Source organism: Phalacrocorax carbo, chromosome 3 (genome assembly GCF_963921805.1).
Source record: "Phalacrocorax carbo chromosome 3, bPhaCar2.1, whole genome shotgun sequence".
Lineage (NCBI taxonomy): Eukaryota > Metazoa > Chordata > Aves > Suliformes > Phalacrocoracidae > Phalacrocorax > Phalacrocorax carbo.
The window spans coordinates 21,535,432-21,557,902 of NC_087515.1; the positions used below are offsets into that span (position 1 = coordinate 21,535,432).

The window sequence follows — 22,471 nt, forward strand, 5'->3', positions numbered from 1 at the left end:
AGTTTGCCCTGAGAAAGTTGAGGCAGCCTGCTTCTGTCTGACCTCTCTTATGTCAGTCACAGCCTGCTCCTGGCTTTGCTAGATGTGTGTGTGCTAGGCAGCAGAGATCAGAAGTAGGGCATTGATTTTAGAGACATTTTTCCTTTTCGATTTCAGCAGTTAAAAGACCTTTCCCTTTTACATCTCTGCAAGCTGTCTGCAAAAATAATTTGGTGATTTCATGTCTTCTGGTTTCCCCATTCACACCAGAGTTTGAATCCAGTGGGCATTAGCTAGTGTTAATCCTGAGAACGTGAAAACCAACATGTTTGAATCAATTTTTCCTCTAAAAAGTTACTCTGTCTACTGTAGGGACTAGGAGGACCCAGCGGTATCCCATTGCAGAAAACATGGGTATAGTCTGCAGTTGGCCTACATTACTGAGTCCATATGGTGCAGCTTGCGCTGTGCCGTAGCTGTTCAGATAAACAGGTCAGATACTTGTATTTTGACAGCTCTGGAAGAGTACAAAGTTAGTCTAGTCAGTTGATCCCAATGTTCATTCCAAACCTTCTCATTAGTCTGAAATAATATATTTTCAAATTGTAATTTCATTGTAAAGAGAGGCGATAGTGTTCTTTGGCAGTAGTTCTGAATGTGCCTGTAGCACTCGGTAAAATGAATTAAGCCTTAAATAGCATGTTGCATTTAGATAATGAAAATAGAAGTTTTAATGCATATCCTAACAGTGCTATAATAAGGTTATTTTATTAATACATAAAATCGAGACTCAGTGTGGTCTCTTTGCCATCTGCTTCCTGTGACGTTCTTGTTTTACTAAAACATGTCTGTTTTAATGATAATGTGTACTTTTTAAGGTTATAAGCATTTTAAATGACCTATTTAAAACAGAAATATTATTACCTAATAGTACAAAGGTGCAGCTCCAATTAGTGGGTGAGGAAATCGTGGGAAAATACTAGTTACAGCTTTAACATTTTTAGGGTATGAAATTTTAGTCTTCAATTCATTCTCTATTTTATACTTCATGAATACTTTTTTCCCCCCTTCCCTCTCTGTTTCTCCCATTGTTAAAGGTACTGATAAACTGACAGTGACTACTTCTGGGTTTCTGCCTAACCTCTATACTTCATTTGGCTTGCAGTTGACCTTATGTGATGTAAAGTACTATTAAATATCTTGTTTGAACTGACGCTGAACAGACTCTGGGCCCCAAAACACCAACGGATAATATTTTTTTATTAGAAATGAGTGATTTAGGATTATCCATTCATACTAAGTGGGGCAAATTCAAGAGGAGCTACTAGATGGAGAGAGAATTACTGTTTTAACTCCAATAATGAATTTTAGAGGTCCAAATTAGAGTATTTTCATCTCAGCTGGATGTCCTACCCACTGAACTACCATTTGGAGATGGATATATCTCTTCTCTCCTTTTAAAGATGTGCTGCTTGCTTTACCCTGCTTTGCAAACCAGATTTTATTCTATCCTTTGGCCAGCCAATGTCATCTTAAATATGTATGTTGTTAAACTAAAAGAGTGTCCATACTAGGAAATGTAAGTATAATAAGGCAGATACTTTTGCTGTAATAAATACTACGATTTTTTTGTGTGTGTGTTTAATAATTTAAATTCCTATCTGTTGAATACAAGCAAATTTTCTTAGGCAGATGGATAGTGCATGAGCAAGGCTTTCTTACTGAAACATTGAATGCTAGGAGGTTTTGAATAAAACTAAGTTAAAATTGAAACTTAATTTGTGCAAGTTTTTCTTTCGTCCTTATTTATGGTCAGAGGCTAGGCTGTAGTATGGTAAATATAGGAATGTGGAGCAGAACTGGTAATAGAGAAAAATGGCTAGAAGTTCCTGATTTTTTTCCCCTTTTTTTTTTTTAACTTTCTGTAGGCTTTGTTAGCTTCAGAACCAAAGAAAAGCAAAACAGATTTGCTGAAAATGGCAATGAAAGAATTGATATCTTTGGCCACACCTTTGAATGAATCATCAAGTGTAATTCCACAGGTAAAAATATAGCCTGTCATCAGAAGGCAAATGTCATAAAGGTGTTTGTGTTACTTCAAACAGTTAAGGAAATTTGTGTGTGTTTTTAATAAGGATCATTTGTTTTCATTATGTATAGCTAGATTTTAAAACATGTTTGTGTGTGCAGAGCTTATGAAATTACTGGAGGTGACATACTAAAGTGAAAGTGCGTAAGATACTAAAAAAATGGATTTGGCATGCTTTCACAGGGTTTTTTCTAGTACAGCGAATATAGTCATATTCGTTTTGAATTTATGTGATCAGTTTACTGCCTGTAGTATATTTCTAAACAAACAGATGAGTAATTTCCTTTTTACAAGGAAATTAACAAGCAAGCATTTGTTTACAGTTAGCGTAAATAAATGAGTTTCATAAATCATACTGTATGCAGCAAAATATCATGTGAAAAGAAATTTTATGCATAATTAGTAACTTTTAAAACTTAAATATATACGTTAGTAATGCATGAAAATTTTTTTTAAAGTCAAGATCTTTATCTTCAAAATGTTATCTTTCTGTTTGTAAGTGCAAGCCAAAATTTGTTGACAATACATAGAAATATGTTCTAATGGCTCTGCCAGATCTGCTGGTATCAATTTATGTAGCCTTGTCAAAGTTTGTGAAGCTATGCAGATTACTACCTTCTCCTACAGAGAGTAGAGAAATATCAGAAAATACTCCATATGGTGAAGCGAGCCTGGCTGTCAGTTTTAGCTTAATATTGTCCTCCTGTGAGTTGTAGTTTATTTTTTCTCACAGTATCTACAGCATGTCAAGAATGTTGGAAAAGATGATTCTAAACTTCGAAAGTTATTTTTACAGCCATGATAAGCTAAGGAAAAAAGAATGCTGACCTTCGCTTGCAATGCCTGGACTGTACTTGTTAGAGGAATATATTTTTAAACTGTAATTATTTTTCACAGTGTTTACTGCTGCAGTGCTTTAATATATTTTTAATAGCAGTATTCTTGATTTAATATGGAAATAAAGTGGTGTAAATGTGCATATGGATTATTCTTACTTCACATGTTTAATGCTGTAATTAACATACATTCAATTTAAGATATTTTCCAATGAATATATATTTTTCTTGTATTTCTTCTACCCTCACAGGTTCATGCTTTAAATATCCTTCGGGCACTGTTTAGGGATACACGTTTAGGTGAAAACATCATGCCTTATGTTGCAGATGGACTACAAGCAGCAATTCTTGGTTTTATGTCACCTGTCTGGGCAGTAAGTTAATCCTTAATTTTGCGCCTCTAATTTAACAGGGTGGACAGTGGTGCTGTTCAGTGAAGCTTTGATCATGTTTATATACCACAATTTCTGGAATGTTGCACGATGTAATATTTTAAGGTACAATAGAGAATAATGTAGACCTGCAAAAAAGTCATACTTTTGGTCACGCTTTTGGTTTTGTTTCATTTTTCTGTAATGTGAGGCACTGATACTGGCAAAAAGTAGGGACAGAGACTACCTTATAGCTAAAAATATATCTGGCCCTTAACTTTTGAGTCAATGCACTTAGCTGGTAAGGAGGGCATTTACATTCCTTCTCACTGTTACTTTGCTTTTCAATAAAATAGAGTATTCCACATGGCATATTAAGGTAGAACATTTCATGATCTGCCATGCGTAAGGGTGAATGCTTTGAAGCACTAGAAATCTGGATTTTTATTAAAGATGGACATCTCAAAAAAATCTAAGCTTTCTATTAGTGCCATCTTGATTAAGAGGAAAGATGCTCTGAATTAATTGTTCCGTGTGCTGACCTCTGAACAGTACGTATGCTCTGTCCTTCACTCAGCTGTTCTTTTCCACTGTACGTTAGTGGCTGTATTTAAAAAAATATTAGTATGTTTCAAATGGATTTTTAAAACATAGTTCATGTTCTTTTCTTTTTCCTTTAGGTAAGAAATTCATCTACACTTCTTTTTAGTGCTCTGATTACAAGAATTTTTGGCGTTAAAAGAGGGAAAGATGAAAATTCCAAGAAAAATAGGTAAGCTTCACTTGGTACAAATTGTTAGTTTGCAAAACATGACCTTAGCCAACAACAATTTGAAAATGTTGTTTGCTTTATGGATATATTTGAATCATGATGTTACAAAAACATCTAGCTTTTCTTAAACTGTGCTGCCAAGAAATAAGTGGTAGGGCGAAAAATATCTGCTGTTAAGCACTGAGAATAAATTTGTACTTGCGTACAATTTCACAGAAGGGGGATGTTGCTGAGAGCTTTTGGTACCAGTGGCTCTTCCAAATGTCCAGTGTCTCTTGTGGTCACCAATTAGCCCAATTGCTCTTAATAGCAAAGAGAGGAGGTTGAAGGAGAAGAGGAGCAATGATCACGTGTGTTTAGTTACCTCTAGAGCAGACCTGGAGGTATCTCACCCCTACTACTTTGATATTTTTTCCCTTTAGTCTTCTCACTCTAGAACACCCTGTCCTCCTTTTATGTCTCTCTCCTTCAAGCTCCCAAAATTGCAGCTTGCGAAGCTGCTTCCCTTCCAAGGGATTCTGCCCTTGAACTCTGTAGTCCTGCTCCAGATCCTCTACTGTTTCACTTTCTTATGTAAAACCAATTCTCCTCTAACTCTTAAAACTTCCCAGTCCCGAGCCTTCCTGTTTTCTCTGTGCCCTCTGGTTAGTGCACAAGCACCCCCATGTTTTCCTTGGCCTTCAGGCCTTTCCTTTAGCTTCTGCAGCAAATGAAGCATGCCCGTGCTCTGTAGCTGAGATTCCTGCTGTAGTAGGGACTTGAAAATAACCTCACACGCAGAATAAACTCATCAAAAAATACTCCTGGGTGAATCTGCGGGGCCATAGCATGTTCACACTATGGATATTATGGTAACCATTTCAGAAATTCCTAATGGATTTTCAAATCATGGACAAGGTATGCAATTTCTGAAAGGAGGCAATTATTATGATTTACCTTCAAAAATTCAAATTCCACACTTTTTTTTAATTTACTCATTATACAGTGATTCCTTACTGTTGATCTATGTAGCTAATATAATTTTCATGCATATTATGCATGAAAATAAATGTCCTGGGATGATACTAGCCTTTCATCTTTTAGATGATAGATAGGTGCCATTTTAGCTGTCTGAAATAATTAATTTCAGGTGTCACTTGAAAAATTAGTTACTATGCATGTATGAATGTGAGGAAGAAATATGGGTGGGAGATTGGAGGGAGATTTCCCTTAGAAAATACCTCTTCCCCAAAAACGATTTGGAATGTCTTTTCCCCTGCTGTATGAAATTATCCCTGCATTGGCATAAATCCAAATCACTTCTTGCCCAAACCTGGAATTCACTCCCATAACCTGTGAAACCCAAGCCAGAGCAATAAAAAGTGTTTCTCATTTGTTGGCTTCTTTGTAACAGAACTTAAAGGGTTTGTTTGTTTTGTTTTGTTTTTTTAATTTTGATATTGAGTGCTTACTGAAAGAGGTATGTACCTGAGCTTTTTTTAAGCTTATGTCCTAGGAAAGCTTCACACTAACTTTTGCAGTGGGGAGGCAAATTGACTTCTCAAATGCATGCAGTGTGATGATGAGATATGTAATCTGAGATTTCTGATTGTGAAGTTGCAGAAAATAATGTATTTGAGCATCTCTTGGGAATGGGAGGTACCAGAATGAAGGAAAGTAAACTTTTATGTAATTGAACTCATTAAGAACAATGTCAATTTTTGTGTGACTGGCACTGTCGACTTGCTTCTCTGAAGCTTTTTGTTTACAGTAATTTCTTTGTAGTCATTTTGACCAAAAGACGTTAAAGCTGGGCTGGCTGCATTTTCTTCCTCTATTCGTTTAGCAATTTTGCATTAAACATTGTATGTAGTCAGTTCTCCTGCTTCCCACATGTAGTCGTCAATACCATGACACAGGGAATGGGAAAACACTTCTAAAGACAGGTCAGTAAGAGACGGGAGGTATGAAAACAAGAGGCAGAGATTTGATTTCAAGTTTCTGACTCCGGTCGCTGCAGCAGACACTGGTTTAGAAGCAGAATGATGGAGAGGTGGTTTGGCTATTTGGTTTGTAAAGCTTCTTCCTCTGAACCCTGCCGGTGGGTTTAAGGTAGGTTGTGTTTGGGAAGAGGTCTGTGTTTCGATGGTTTGGCACCACGAGGTGTCACCGTTGCTGCACAGCTCACACATCCCTGGGGTGCAGCTGCTTTTGGGCACTTCTCTTAGGGAGCTCTGAACTTGTTTTGTTTAGTGTTTTGTCGGAACAGAATCTATTAAAGTAATTTTTTGCCCCACTTGTAAATCTGGGAGTTTACTTCAAAAGCACTAGCATTTTAGCAGCTTGCATCTGTAGGAGCCTGTGTGACAGTCATCTGGGTTTGAGCTGCTTGTTCTGTCGCCTGCAGGATGTTCTGTGTGCATTAAGGGGCGGTCTCTTGTGGGCAGAGGCAGAGACCAGCTCTCTGATGCCACCATTAGGACCTTGCATAGGTTTGCAGCTTGCAGTCCTGATCTTACGTTAGGGATTTAAATCTGTCCTTCTGTGCCAGCAGGGAGTTACCTTATGGCTGGGCTATTCTGGGCATCTGTCTAAAAAAGGATGGACTTTTCTGGTTGTCTTCTCAAGAAGAGTTCCAATGAAAAACTGCTACCGCTGGGGTGGTGGAGAGATTGTGTAGACTTCCAGGTGAAAGCTTTGTTGGAACAGTACTGGCAACTTAACTCCACTGCCATGTTTCTTTAATGTACTTCGTGTTACATTTCCCTTTTTTTTTTGTTCTTATCGCCACTAAAAATTCACATATAGCATCCTTTATTCAAAAGTTATAGGCCTGCCGTGTCTTTTGCTCCTTTTAGTCTGCTGATATATAGTTCGATTATAGCTGATACAGTTCCAGTCCCTCTGTGTTAGTTTTGTACATTAATTGCTGTACAGCTGGGGTGTTTACGTAGTGACAACACAGTGATGGTCCATTATCTGATGGTCTTGGTCAGTTGTGAAGCATTGGATTGAATGACTGAATGAACTATAACCTATGTCTGATCAGTAACCCAAGTTAATTTTTTTCCCCCCTCTCAGGAATATGTAAAAGAATTATGGCTTTGGGTTTTTGTTTTGATTTCTGCATTTTGGGATATTTTTTGGTTTAGTTTTCTTTTTCTTTTTCTCCAAACATTTCTTTGCAATTAGCCTATTTATACGTGGTTACAGAAAATGTGCTCTGCATAGATACGTCGCAGCGTGCTTTAGAGAAAACAACCACCCCTTCTCCAAGCCCTTCACAGCACAGGTATTTATGTTAGTTTAGCCAGATACTTCATACTGGGAGGATGCTCGGTCTGTCTCCTAATTTGCCCAGCTACGACGCGATCAGCTACAACCTGTTCCCCAGCCCCACGCTGCACTACAGGTGTGGGGCTGTGGTGGGGCTGCCCCTCGCCCCAGAGCAGGGGCTCTGGAGAGGGTGCCACCCTGGCCCCAGACCCCAGCCGTGTCCTCCCAGTGCCGGCTCTGAAAGCACCACTTGGAGGGGCATGTGGAAGACCTGAGTGCTACACTTTGTTTAATGCAAGTTGATTGAAGTAGGTCTTTGAACGGCTGTGAGTTCTGTAGGCCAATGAGTTTTGCCTCTTATGCTTTGATTAAATAGCCATTTCCAGTTTTGTTGTGCAGTCAATTTACAATGTAGATTTGCTGATTCCATGCACTTTTCAAGAAGCTGGGGTGTTGTGCATGCTTAATAATTGTTTTTTTTCACGGGTATTTTTTTTCCTGTTAGAGTTGCTACAGATTGCAAATCATCTGAAGTAAATGCTTGCTTTAGTTGATGATAGGCTGCAGTATTCATCACATGAAAAATTAGGATTTCTTGAGATGAAGGGATTCTAAAAATAAAATGGAATATATATTGTGATAGATAATGCAGATCTGTACATGAAAGTTGAAAAAACTTAAATATAAAGTTAACTGATACGAATTTTGAAATGTAATTAAATGTCTCATCATAGAGGAATTATATCCTGCCCAAATGAGTTACAGTAGTAATAGCGATACTTTCACCTAAATTCTTAGACACACCCCCCCAAATATATATGTGTCAATATATTGCCTATACATGCACTATATATATGCATATATATTAAAAAATACTGGAGTACAGACAAGTCATCTGTAGTCCAGTGTTATTCACACGCACACACGCACATATATATAATGGAGACCTTTTTGGTCTGTAATCCAGTGCCAATTAAATCTGCTATTGCTTGTTACTAGACAAGATTCTTCTCATCAAATACCTGGTATTTCTGGCTTTTATCTTTTTTTTTAAAAGGATGAGCATGATCAGAAATTGCCTTTGAGGCAGTCTGCCGTTTGACTTAGGACAAACATTAGCCTTTAGAGTAATAAAAAAGGATTGTCCTGGCTTATCTGAAAACGTTGGAATATAAACGTTGTAAGGTCCTCAGAAAGAATAACCAATGGCCTCAGGTAGTGGCTGGGGTTAAAAGAAATGATGAGGAGTGGGCAGGATTCCCTTAGCTTCTCACCTTGATGGAGGAGGTTCCAGGAAGGAAAAGCTTCAACTCTTTGATTAAAAAGCCGTTTTTTAAGCAAGGCTGAAATGGTACAGTGCAACCTGGTGATTTTTACACAAAGTAACTGGTGTATATATGTTTGCATTTTGCGAGGGGGGAAGCTCCTATGTATTTAGACCCTAGTGAAGAGAAAATGCATAGGCAGGAAAATACTTGGCTGTCAACTTAACACACTTTTCCTGTGGAGTAAATATTCATGCTGTTAGGAAATTGAGTGTGAACGCTACCATGTTCTCAATGTTGGTTTAGATGTATATGAATAGAAAGGAACAACTTTAACTGCCATCTACGTAGTACTTAAAGTCTTTATTTTCACTGATAGCTGTCAGTAAATGTTGATGACTATCAATAACTTCAAGCACTTGGAAAGGAGAAACTTACCTTTCCAATTATAATGAGATGAAAACTTTGTAGATCTGAACAGGTTTTGAAGATGCACTATTGTCTGTGAGGCAGTCAACATGCACCACTGCCCTCTGCTTTCTTTGCCTTTTTTATTGCAAGTTGAATGTTCGACACTTTTCAGTAAGTGTTTGCTTGTGCATTTGAAGGTCACTGAGTAAAACCAAATTAACTTCTAAAAAACACTAAGTTGATTTTTTCCTCTTAAATTGACATGTACTTTTTCTTTAATGTTGAGGTTTTGTATGAATACTAAGGTTTTTAAGATCATAAATAATTGTATTTTACACTGTGAAGGGTTAGAAGAAAACACTGCAAATGGAATGTTCTAATGCAAACCTTTTTTTCATAATATTTTCCCTAAATAATATGGATCTGGTATTATCTTCCTTTTCACTAGGCCACTCTAGAGTTGTAGCTTAAATTACATAAAATACATCATAAGTAAATGATTCTGGTTGAATGTTCCACATCTGGAACGCTAACACTTCTGATATTTCTGTCTTGACAGCTGAAAAAATCTGTCTTACATCAGTGATGTTCTGTCAGTCTTAACAGCAACTTCATTGGACATTTGCAGTGGGATCTGATAGGACTTCTGAGACAGGTCTGCGTTGCCTGCAGAGGAGTGACCAGTACTGTTTTGGGATAATGTGGTGCTAATGTGGTCAAGCTGTAAGGGCACGAATGTTGTAAACTTGGATAGCCCTTAGGAGAGTTTCACTAGAGGTGATAACTCAGATTGAGTCTAGCCTGTAAAAGGTCAGTGCTGACTTGGAGACACGCTGCTGGCAGAAGTCCTGTGTGCCATTTGTGGTACAGCTACGTGTGAGAGGATGCTTAACTGCAGTATGGGTCCACAGAAAGGGCAGCAGTGAGGCAGCAGAGTGCTGAGCCTCTTGTGCTGCCTCCAGCAGGGAAATGCAAGTATGGCCTGGTTCACAAAACTGGCCTCTGAGCATTGTACCACTTGGACCCTGTGCTGTGGAGGGAAGGGTTGGGATTGTTTATCTTGGATCTCGTTAGTGACTGCCTAGTGGATTTTCTCTGGAAACCTTGGTCTGTTGCAGCTTTTCAGTTGAAATACTGGGGTCAGTGACAGTGAGGATACATGAGATGACCGAGCTATTGAAATGCCTCTGTCTATTGAAATGTCCCTTTCCTCTAGCTCCTTGTGCCATGTTTTGCAGCCTGTTCCCTCCATGCTACCTTAGTTGTTCCAGTGAATGCTTGTAAAGTAGTTACTAAAGATTTGGTGCAATACATTGCCTTGTGAGGGGGGTTGTTTTTGTTAAAAAGAAATCCCTCCCCCTTCTGTCTGCCAAAACCAGGCCACGTTTATTTTGCTCAACTTTTTTGTTTTTAATGCTCTGGCTTTTTTTTTTTAATTTAGTTGACTTTGACAGATTTAGAAGATTTAATCTCAGAACTATCTCAAGAAAACATGTCAAAGTTCAGGCCGACTCAGATAACTGTTACAGCTTTTACTGATTAATAGTTCAATAACAATAAGCTTGTTTAAACCTAATTTTGAACAGGCTTCCTATTTCTCAGTGCCTTTATAATAGGAATAATGATGATAAGCTGCTAGTAACTTCTCAACTGAAAGTAAAATTTATGAAAGTTTTGTGCAGAAATAGACACAAACTGAAAACAAGTTCCTAAAGGAATCTGTTTCCCTCTCTCCCTCTCTGATACTACTTCAGTTATCCTGTTTTTTTACAAGTCTAATCTAAAACTATCTTAAAACCCCTATAGCAGAAAATATGGGCCGTTCTCCTTGAATTTGAGGATGCTCTGTGTCTATATGATTTCTGCTGATTTTCAGAACATAATGTCTGTATCTATCTGAAATGCCTAAAATCTACAGAACCATTTTTACTTCAAGGTTTTATCTTGTATATATAGAGTCAGAAAAACATTAGCCCACATAAATGCAGTCAAATCTTTGGGGCCTAAACACACACTTAAAGCACTGGTGTGCAAATGTGTGCCTGTGCTGTCCTGAACAGGGAGATCTTTGTAACACGCTGTTTTAAGTCAGAGCCAGGAAGTAGAAAGACGAAGATGGTAAAGTGACCTGAATGAAAGCTTACCCAAAGTGAAACGTGCTAAAAACATGTGCTGGCCTGAGGTTACTTCAGTCCGTTAATGTATTTTAAATAAATTAGGGGCATAATGTTAATATTTGTTTCTACCGAGTGAGGAAAATGAGTTCAATGGAACAAGAATTGCTGTAAACCTAACGACATGAGTAGATATTTTAGTTTCTGCTGTAGTGCTAAAAGTTTTCATTAATATGAATTGATATAATTATTCTGTTTTGTTCCATGCATAATGTACACATCCCTTATTCATTAACTTCATCACACTACGCAAAAAGCAGTTACTCTTCACAGAATACTCACAGTCAAAGTGTGTGGGTTGTTTGGAGGTAAATTTCACAATGCTAAATTTGTGGCAAGAGATTAAAGATAATAATTACATAGGCAGTGGTTGAACAGAGTACTTGGAGACTTTCTAGAGATATACACATATCTCTTAATTTTGTTTATGCGTGTGTATACATACATATACGCATGTGCACACTCATGCATATGCACAGTTCAACTGTCTAAAAAAGTGTTAATCATTTTATATATGTAAAGTATGGTTTTATTTTAAACTATGTTTTATATATAGTTATGTATACATGCATATATACAGACACCTTTGTGTGTGTGTGTATCAAAGTTGAGTGTTGATCAGCGTGTTGATATAGGTACCAGTTTATATATGAGATGTTGGGTTAAAGTGATGTTCCCCTATTTTTATTCTAAGCCCATTGTACGCTTACTTCTCATGCTAGTATAGCAACAAAAGTGCTCTTGGAAAAGGACTTCACAAGTTATTTTAGTGAACTGTGTGTTGCATAATTATTTCTCTAAGTCACAGTTTTCCTGAAGTATTTGTTCTGTGCAGGTGCTCTTTCCGTACCTGATTACACAGAGAGTATAATAAATAGCAAAACAAGAGGTATAAAGAAACTTGTTCTTAAAAGAGATCAAAGCAAACCAGACCATGCAGTCCTTTGGAAATCTTGGCTAGCTCTCTTGTAAATAAAAGTGCTTTTAAAGCAGAAGGCATTTAACTACTGTATTTATACAGGCCTTGATTGACAGTTCAGTTATTAACCTCATAAGAACACAGCAACGTAAACTAATAAGAATGTTTATTCTAGCACTTCTGTCTGAAAGAAAATGAAAACCAAGATATAGTGGCATATTCTTAGTTCCTTTTAAGTATTTATTTTAGGGCTGTGTAGCATAAAAGAATGTTTTTTCAAGTCAGTGAACTTAAACTATTTTGCTTATTGTTCTGGGATTTAAGTGTTTTCTAATTCCTAACAAAACAAATGTTAGGTTTATTGAAGGTGCAAAGTCACCACATCTTTACTGAAGGTGCAAACCCCACATCTTTATAATGATTCTGCTTTCCTCTTCATAGTGTTTTCATTTTGTGTGGGGTCAAAATGAAATCTGAATTGTTTTTTGTAACTGACTTGACGTGGTTCTAGAAAATTTGTCCCTTGTCACTGAAGAGGTGTCCTGTATCGTGTTAGATCTAGAAAAACAAGTATGCAATAGTCTATTATATCCTTGCTCTTGGGCTTATTAGCTGATGTATTGCACTGGTTTTTTAACAGTTGTTTTTCCCAGGCTTCATTGTGGCTTTTGAAGCCTCCCCCAAAAATGCATGGCCATTTTGTCTTCTATGGGGGCACTATACTTCTCGTATGCATGTGAAATGTTTGTTGGAAAGCAGCGTGTCATGAGTCCTGAGACAGGATGAGATTTCAGGAATTTAACTTTTAGGTATCATTTTAAAAACAAAATTATCTGAAGCAAACTGTTAAAATTGATATGTAATCTTTATTTCTAAAGGAACTTGCCTGTTGCTATTGTCTCAGTCTCTTATTAAGGATATTGATGATTCTCTGGTGGTCATCCAGAGGGACTGCTGATCAAAAGCTTTCATAAATCTATACTATTTCTGAATTAAACAACATTTTAAGTGTTATTTTTATTTTGCATCAAGCTAATATTTTAAATAGTAGTGTACATTGTGGCAAAAATAACACTTTGTGCTGATCTTGAAGACTTAAGTTACTAAAAACTGTGTAAATCTCAAGACTTCTGTTGTTCTTAGCGGGAGCTATTGTATACTGTAATTGCAATAGCTAGTGATGGCCAACAAATACAGGAAGACAAGAAAAACACTGATCGGTTAAGAAGGCAAGGTTAAAACCATGCTGCTGGACTGGGAGGTAGCTAAGTGGAATCATAGAAACTGTAAAAAGGAATTTCTTTATCCGGTTTCCTTGATTCCCATTCAAAGTATGACTGTTAGCAACACGAGATCATGTCAGCAGTGGCTTTGGATGAGTTAAAAACCTCCAAGGATGGAGATTTCACAACCACTCTTGAGTAACATGTTCTAATGTTTCATTCCCCTTTTTTCCTGTTGCCCAAATTGAAACTCCCAAGCTATGATTTGTGACCATTGGTCCTTTCTGTACCATCTGCAACTACTGCAAGAAGTTTAGCTCTCTAATCTTTGATTCCTTCAAGTGGATGTAGGGTGCTGTTGGATCTTCCCTGAACCTCGTCTTTGTCAAATAGAATAAACCTGGCTCCTTCAGCTTATTCTCACAGGGCATGTACTCTAGGCCTTGTCCATCTGAGCAACTGTTTGCTGGACCCTCTCCTGTTTCTCCTAACCTCTTCTGAACCTGGCAACCCAAAACTGGATGGAAGATGCCATGTACAGCCTCACTGTGCCAAGTAGAGGAGGGTAATAACTTCCCTTGATCTGCTGCCACATTCATCCTGAAGAACATAGTCCTGTATGTGGTTCGCCCTGTTTGCAGTGAGGACGTGATGTTGGCTCATACTGAGCTTGGCATCCACTCTAACCCCCAGGTTCTTTCCTGTGGGGCTGTTACTGAGCCAGTTGGTTTTCAGCCTGTGTTGATGCTCAGGGTTATTCAGCCCAGGTGCAAAATTTTGTGTTCCTCCTTGTTGAACTGCATGAGGTTTCTGTTGGCCCAAGCCTCAAGTTTCTCAAGGTCTGTCTAGACCTAACTTCTCCTGTTTGGTGTTTCATCCACTCACCCTAATGCATTGTTGTCCAGAGATCTGCAGAGGGTGCTTCTATCTCATGAACCAAGTTGCTGATAAAAATGTTGTGGGATGTAGGGGCCCCAGGATTGACCCATGGAATATTACCAGCCAACAGCCAATCACTGAAACAGTGGTACCCTGTGGGCCTGGTGGTCCAGCCTAAATGCTTTGTTTATCCAAGCTGTATTCTGTCAGCTTCCAAATGAGAAAGCTGAATGAAGCTGAACCTGTTTGACAAGTAAAGCATTTTCTAGTCCATTTTAAAGTTCTCTGCCTTAATAAAAAAGTAGCTTAAGTGTTTTCCCTAAGAAATAAGAAAGAACAGATTCCCAGAATGATTTTAAAATTACAAGAACTGTTTTATCAATTGCTACAAATCTGTTTGAATTTCATCTATTTGAATGCTTACCAGACTGTTGGACTCTCTGTGCATTTATGGACAAGTCTCTTCAGTTTGGTTTCTCTGTCAGTTACTACTTTATGGACATGAAACTCTGAAACTTGGCAAGTTTGGAGCCTTTCAGCAGTGTGTCCACTGTCTTCCCAAACTGCAGTTATGGTGCTTGCCCTGGAATTTGTAGATGAGCTCCTTGAGCTGACCATAATGGGGTCATGTTAAGATAAGTTTAAGATTCTGCTTCTTTTCTCTCAAGTGAAACGTGAAATTTGTTTGGAGGCTTTTGTTTTTTAAGAAGGTGTGAGGCACCTGTTCACCCTTTCAGAAACACACCGCAGACTTCAATTTTGGTTAAAAAGGAGTAAAATACAAGCAGGTCTTTAAGGGTGATCACTGAGTGCCTGAAACTTCTGAAAGGAAGTTCTAGGAAATTTTCTGTACTTGTCCAGTGTGCATTTTGGAATCTGCTTGCATACAGCCTTAGTCTGATGACACAAAGGGTGAGATTTGAAAATTACCAGTTGCTAATCTTTATATAATTCTTATCAGCAACAGTTCAGCACCAGTTGAGCTGCATGTGTTTAACTTTAAGAAAGGGTTGGAATTTCCATCCAGATCAGCATGTCACAAAATCACAGGAGCATACAGTAGTAAGGGGTCCTGCTGGTACACTGACTCAGTTCTTTCCATAAACAAGCTTGCTATGCTGTCACTTTTGTAAACTGATCAAGTTGCATCTTAAAAACAATTTGCTTTTTCCCCACTATTTCTGCAGGAAGACTCCCTGCCTGCCGCCTTCCCAAGTAAAACTTCTCAAGAATCTTGCTGCTTTTATCATTAGAAACTTAACTTGCAATGTATATTTATTCATGGCCGTTTAATACTCATTTGTTGTTACGCCAGCATTGTCCTTTATTTTAAATAATTATTTTCCCTCTTGATGCTTCCCTTGAGGTATTTGTGGATGCCAGTCATATATCCCGTCTGTGTTAATTTTGCCAGACAAAACAAGTTGAGGTTTTGAAATCTCCTCTCAGCAAATTTGCTTTCTATTCCCTTGGTCATGTGAGCAACTTTTTTTAAGTGTCTCTCTTAACTGGAAGTTAGCTGGGATTTGTTCCAGCTTACGCCCTACCCGATTGTTGGAAGCAGTGTTCATACTTCCTTGTCTGTACTGATTATATCAGGGTTGACATGTTGCAGAATCATGTTTGTCCTTTGTCTTTGTCCTCTTGATGAGAGATCCAAGGTACCAACTAATATGCTTGGATCCTTTTGCTCTTTCCTGCTGATGAGCTCCTAAGTTGTAACATATTTTTTAATTAGTCCTCATATAGGCAGTCTCTTTATCTGCCATTAATTTCATGTCCTTCTAGTATTCAGGTCCTCAAGATAGCCAGTTTTGTTTCATAGTGTTTTAATCTTCCCTCTCTACAGACAATGCCTCATAATTTTTCTTTCATCGATGGATTTTCATTAGCGTACTCCTAACTCTCTTACTGTGGTCTTTGATTAAACTAATAATAATATTGGTACCAACAATCAGTTAGCTCCACCAATAACTGACTTGAAACATGTTCTTTCTGTGTCTTTTTAAAGTCCTGTTCCTGCTCTAATTTACCCATTTTATCTAATAGCATACCCTAATTGCAGTGTGTAAAATATTTTACTGTCACTTACAGAGATTACATTAGAGTTTAATCTGTTAAAACAAAACTGTAGTTTCACGGTGGACCTTGTGTAGATATTCCTCAGACTACATTGCAGGATGTTGTCTGCTTCCTGCTGTTCTGTGTCTCACAGAGACACATGGGGTTTTTAGCTGTGAAGGAAGCATATGAAAACTAGATCTCTGCTCTGAGCTGGAGCTACCCTGCTTTTTACTTTGAAGCAAATTTTGGGTAAAAAAAATCTGCATATTTCAAACATTTAGTTTGTTCAAATAACGTTCAGGAGACTTGTGTGACTAGAACTGTTTTATTTCCTTTGTCTGGAAATATCTTCACCATTCTTGGATAAGGTATGGGTTAGGTTGGCACAATTTAGTTTCTAACACTTTTGCACGTTGCACTTCATTCCATCTTATCTTATTCCCTTAGCTGTAACTGTTCTTTTCTTCAAGTTTTTTTTCCCTAAATATCTCTATATTATTGAGGCCAGGATAAAGGTCTGTAGTTTTCTGAATTGTTCTCCTTACCAGCACTTTTGATTAATTTAAAATGTTACATATTTGCTTCCCTAGTTATATATTATTATGCTGTCTTGCTATGTTCTAAAATCCAAGATGAGAAATTATCCTTTGAGTTGAATGTGGTAAATTCTGTGAGTTTTGCTTCTCCTTCAGTTGGGATAATTTCTGTTTTCTTACTGTTAGTTGTTCTGTCTTGAGATGCAGCTGATTGTCATATTCTTTACTGCTATTTAAGGAGAAAAAAATTCATTTAATTCTTCGAGCATATCTGAATTAGCTTTTGTCTTTACCAGCACACAAGGTTATAAAGCCTTCAGTTCTTCAGAAAAATAAATGAAAGAACAGAAGCAGGTAATCTTTGACACGTCACAGTAAAATGATACGTGTGCCCCAGTGTCACAGCAGAATTTTAATGTCCTAGAATATTCTCTTAAGTGTACAGGACAGCTTAAAAAAAAGAACACCGAAACATCCATGGTTATATTCTTAAATGTGTTTTTTAAATGCAGTTAAATAATTCAGTCATTATGCATAAAGATGGAATATTTATTTGGAAAGACAGTAGTTATATAAACATAGGTGCTAACACTCCCTTTATGCAGCATCAAGTTGCTATTCAGGCAGACACAATGTATCATGACCGGAGATGTCACAGTTTTCAGCAGCATTTATGAATTTGGTTCTATGAGTTTGAAACTCAATGTCTTCACAAGCAAAGCAGACTAAATGAAAACTTGAGTGCATGATCTTTAGCTTACTTTAAGCCATCTCAGGTTCTGCTCTGAAAAGTGATAAAGCCAAAGCATCAGTGCTAAATGAATAGAAGAACTACTGACAATCAAGAGTATTATAAGGGCTTCTGGTTTATGTTATTTCAGAGAAAAGTAGAACTGTTGTTTGCATTTTTCCTAAAGAAGCATTATCAACACTGTAAACTATATTCTTGTTCATGCTTAAAATAGACTTTTCCTTAAAATTTTATAGATTTACAGTCTGCTTTCATTTATGTCTTTTTTTTCTTTTGGGTTTTTTTTGTTTTGTTAATTTTTACTACTACAGCTAGTTGTTGATTTTTGGTAACTTAGCTGTGGTTCACTGTTGCCTTCCAAATGCTTACTGCTAGGAATTAAATTCTGTCCTCTGTAGCATCACACACCTTCAGAGCAACTTCTTGATGATTTATATGAACTCTATGTTCTGTGAAATATCTTTCTTTCTGTCATCACAACCTTCTTTCCCTCTTAGACTCTGGAGAAGATAAAAGTGGGAAAGTGTTTGACTCAAGGGCATGCAGAGCATAGTTAGGAGTGGTGGGTGTGGCTTGATTCTGTATGGCACGGTACAGAGGATACCTCTGTATGACTGTTTTTTGTTAATGGAACATATCTTCGGGTAGGAAACCTGAGTGAAAATGGGAAAGAAACTCAAGTATGACTCCCTTTCTTCATAAACACTCTTCATCAGTCTTTCTTCTGAAAAGTGCTAGACATGACTGCTGTCTCTAGTCATCAAAACTGAACCTTTTGTGATCGGTTGTAGTCTAATTTAGTCATCTGGCTTTTCTGCAGAATTGCTTGCATATGATGAAGCATTAACTTTGCTAGACTGAAGTCTCTGAGGTGTAAATATTCCATCTTCCTATTTATGTACCACAGTATTTTGCGTGTATATGGTGTTACAAATTATTTCTACAAGTGAATTTAGGATGCGAGTGCTTCCGTTAGTTTATCTCTCAACCTTGTGACATTAGCATCATTTTAATTATATACTGAAATGACATTTTACATTGGGGAAAGGGATTTTATTGTAAGCATTGTCAGCCCACTGGTAACTTCTCTGTTTCATTACTGTACTTCCTATTTCAGTAAATAACCTTCCACTTCCTCCACTAGTCGGTTGTTTAAGTCTCAGTAATCCCATTCGAAATTCTGGATTGCATTACTAACAGGAAAAAAGAAAATACTGTTACAAAGCCTGTGGTTGACCGTACCATCAAAGATGAGTTCTGCAGCAGTATAAAAAATAATTTCAGCTGGACATGGGTTAAAAATACTAGTGTCTTAAGGCTCTTCCCAGTTACTTCTTATAAATATGTTTTAGGGTGAGTAGATGTAAAATCCTGTGATCTGCAAAATGTTGGGTTTAAGGGATTAATTATGGTAGCTACATTGCCAAAAATCTGTGTTTGAACTGTGTCAGTGACTAACAGAAAGATAGTTATTTATATTTTTAATTTAAGCCTACCATTCCTTGTCAGACATATTTTGGAAAAGGAAGAAAAAGTTTGTTCTATGAAAATTGTTAGCAGTTTTCTTTTTTTAATTGCTTTTGTCCACATTTAGTTGATATAGTCCTTTATAGGTATGTCAAGGACTTTTCTTCTTCTAAAGATATGGACAGCTTATTAATTACAAAGCCTGACTCACATTTGTGTGTGTATGCGCATGCGTGAGTCTCTGTATCACTTACATGCATGAGCCAAATCTTAAAGTGTTGGTATTCATTTTTCAAAGCAGTATAGTTTTTGGTGAAATTAATAGAAAATATGTGGCTTAGTGCCATGAACATTTTTGAAAAGCAGAGCCATTGCATTTGTCTGTTGTTCCACTCTCAGTTACTGTACGCAAATATTTGTGCATGTTTAATAACGCGTATGTGTTTCCAGGAGCAACAAGCATGGTTAGTAATCAAAAATGAAACAACTAAATACCTCCGTGTTTTACTCTATCTAGCTGTTTTGCTTTCTGCAAGTTCTCCAGTTGCACATCTCCCTGCCTTGACATCCCCAGGTGTAGTGGATTTAATCAGTGCACTTTAATCAGTGCTTAAATCAGTGCCCTGTATTTTTGAGAATGCCTCTTCATTTTGCAGCACTTCTGTTAATGTGTAATCTTTGTTTCCTCTCTGAACTGGAGACCCTTTAAAATCATCCCTTGACAACAGTCTGCTTAGACAGTTATGTCTCTCTTTTTCTGGAAGTACCTTCGGTCATCTTTGCATATACTGCTGATTAATGGCTTTGATTAGACTGCCTTCTCCCCTCATGTAACCTGTGGAGCAGTAAACGAAGTGGGAGGTTATATAAGTTACCCACTTCAGTAGTTATTGTTTTCTTTCCCTGTCAAAAAGATTCATGAAATCACACTAAGTACAAAGAATTTCAAGTTTCTGTAAGCATGGTCAATTTGATTATTTAGTATTGATTCAAACTTGGCTACTGATTTTTTTTAATATGGTAACAATGGGCCTGTTAAAAATACTTGTTGTGTGAGATGCTACTTGCATATAGTCCTCTCTTGAGCCTCTAACCAGTGGTCATCCCTTGCAAAGGAAACTTAACTCCCATTCTGCTTTTGCTTGATGCACTCTGTGGTACAAGAGGTGGAGGTGTGGATTGATTAAAAAAAAAACAACCAACAACCAAAAAAACCCCAACCAACCAACAAAACCACACACACACAGAGAAAAAAAACCCAAAATCCCAAACCAGCTTCTTAATGTTTTACATATGAAAACTCAGTAAGATGGGCTGTTTGACTTGATAGACTCACTTAGATCTAATGTTTTGTGCTATCTCTGGCTTTGCATCTCCAGTTAGCTACATCATGTGTTAAAAGAAATTACATGGGTGTTTTCTACTTAAATAACCAGTGATTATCAGTACTGGGGTTTTTAAACTATCCTCATTAGTGCTTCGATTTATATTCATTCACAGTTCAAATGCTTCCATCTAAATTTGTTAACTGAAATCCTTTTTGTAGATATACCAACTACTGCAGAATCCTTGATCATGCTTTTAGCAATTCATCGTACCATTCTTACGTGCCTAGAGAAAGCTTCCTGTACCTCTTTGAACATTTGTTTCCATCTAGCGGTCTGGTATTGCTGTGTTTATTCTGTGGCCTGTGGCTAAGACATGTTATGTTAGCTGAGTGCTGGAAGAAGCTGTGCTGATGCTTGCCATGTACCAATTTACTCTTTCGTGATTTTTTTTTGTGTGTGTGTGTGTGCTTACATTTCTGCGCATCCAATCTTGCTGTCTCACCATGCTATTTTTCTAGACCTGGATCTGTCTGCTTGTTGGAAGCTTTGCATGGGAGTCGTGCTAACATGTACTTATTTATCTTTGTTGATCATGTGGCAAGCAAACTCTGCAGTTGGTTTTCTTCTAAATGGATGGCCTTTTATCTACTTACTTTTAAAGGTAGTCTGTTTTATCTGCATAGCACATATGTCTAATTAGAACCTCCCCACTGTAACATTTAAGTGGTTCTTGCTTAGGCAATGTTAAATGGTTTCCTATAAATCATGAAGACATCCTTTATCTGGTCAAAAGATTATTAAACAAATAAATACAGGAGATTTCTACTTATCTCTCCTTAGCTTGGATTGATTTGCTGTTGTGGCTTGAACTATGCTGCCTTATTAATTCTGGCTAGGGATGAGTTCAGTAGGTATTGGTACATTGCTCTGTTTTGAATGTGGTTACTCCATCTATGCAAGTGAAAAGCATGGCCTGGAAGTGCCACCGCTGTCATGTGCTGGAAGCAGCTCTGTGTAAAGAGGGCTAATGGAAAGTCAGATGCTTCTGCTGCTCTGTTTTACAGATCTTCTCTTAAGTTACTCTTCTGAGATGCTTTACAGTGTCAGTTAAATATGAGCATCTGTTAGTACATGTCTATTAAATATGTTTTATTAGCTATTTAGTACATGACCCCTGTTAAAGCAAGTGTAGTCTTCTCCTGTTCAACCAGAATGTTGTTAAAATGGTGCCAGAATTTAAGCTGCTGTATCCTTCCTTTTTAGTGTGATTAAGAAGCTAAGACCCTTTTTTCCCAAAAAGGCCTGACCAGTTTAGCTGGCAGTGTTAGTATGCACGCATACAGAGTTACTTAACTTGGCATAAACTATGCTGTATCATCATTTTTAATGAAAACATTGTGCCTTGTTTGAAAGGAGTTCATCATGTATGCATGGTTCTTCTGGTTCTCTGACTTCACTGTAGCATCAGAAATCCAACAAGTGAACTGCTATTTTGAGTGCAAGTAATTACTGAAGAATGCTAATTGCAACTCTTCTTCATTCCCTTCTGCAGAATGACAGGAAGGGAGTTTTTCTCTCGGTTTCCAAGTCTTTATCCTTTCCTTCTCAAGCAGTTGGAGGTCGTAACCAATACCTTGAACAGGTAAGGCAGTGTCTGAGAAAGCTTTGAAATATAAAGTGCTTCAAACCAGAAAGGGTTGAACCAGAAAAGGTTAAACTGAGTTGTCACATATACCCTAACGCTGTTCTTTTCATCAGTGACAATATCCTTCTACTAGTGTCGTTTGCTAAGGCTTTTTTCCTGTAAGTTTTGCACGTTACAGTAGGTCTCTGGAGTATGAACTACTGTAATTAGTAGTTGCTGCATTCCTGGGATCAGATGTTAAAGAACGTATATTTTTCAGGGAAAGACAGAAACTTGGTGTATCACTGTCTCATGTTTAGTGATGAGACTTCGTAACAGGTTTAAGTGGTACAGGGTTATAGGCCTCGTGTAACCCTAAACGAACACTTTCCAGCCTGCGACACACTGACTCTGGGGAGGGTCCTTAATCTCTTTTTAAGGACTCCACAAATGGTGGCTGGGAGCTCCGATTTGATCAATGCGGATGATATTGTTTGGGATGATACTGATGCTGTTACCCCAGGTTCA

At 37.6% G+C, this 22,471-nt stretch overlaps 1 protein-coding gene across 3 annotated transcripts in view; it reads left to right on the forward strand.

Moving 5' to 3' along the window:
• The window catches only part of THADA (THADA armadillo repeat containing), a 165,137-nt gene that overhangs the window by 34,507 nt on the left and 108,159 nt on the right, over positions 1-22,471 (forward strand). For all 3 annotated transcript variants that reach the window (XM_064446113.1, XM_064446114.1, XM_064446115.1), the window contains exons 24-27: positions 1,908-2,021; positions 3,156-3,278; positions 3,956-4,047; positions 21,872-21,961. In XM_064446113.1, coding sequence (XP_064302183.1) covers positions 1,908-2,021; positions 3,156-3,278; positions 3,956-4,047; positions 21,872-21,961 — 419 coding nt within the window. The remainder of the gene's footprint in view (positions 1-1,907; positions 2,022-3,155; positions 3,279-3,955; positions 4,048-21,871; positions 21,962-22,471) is intronic.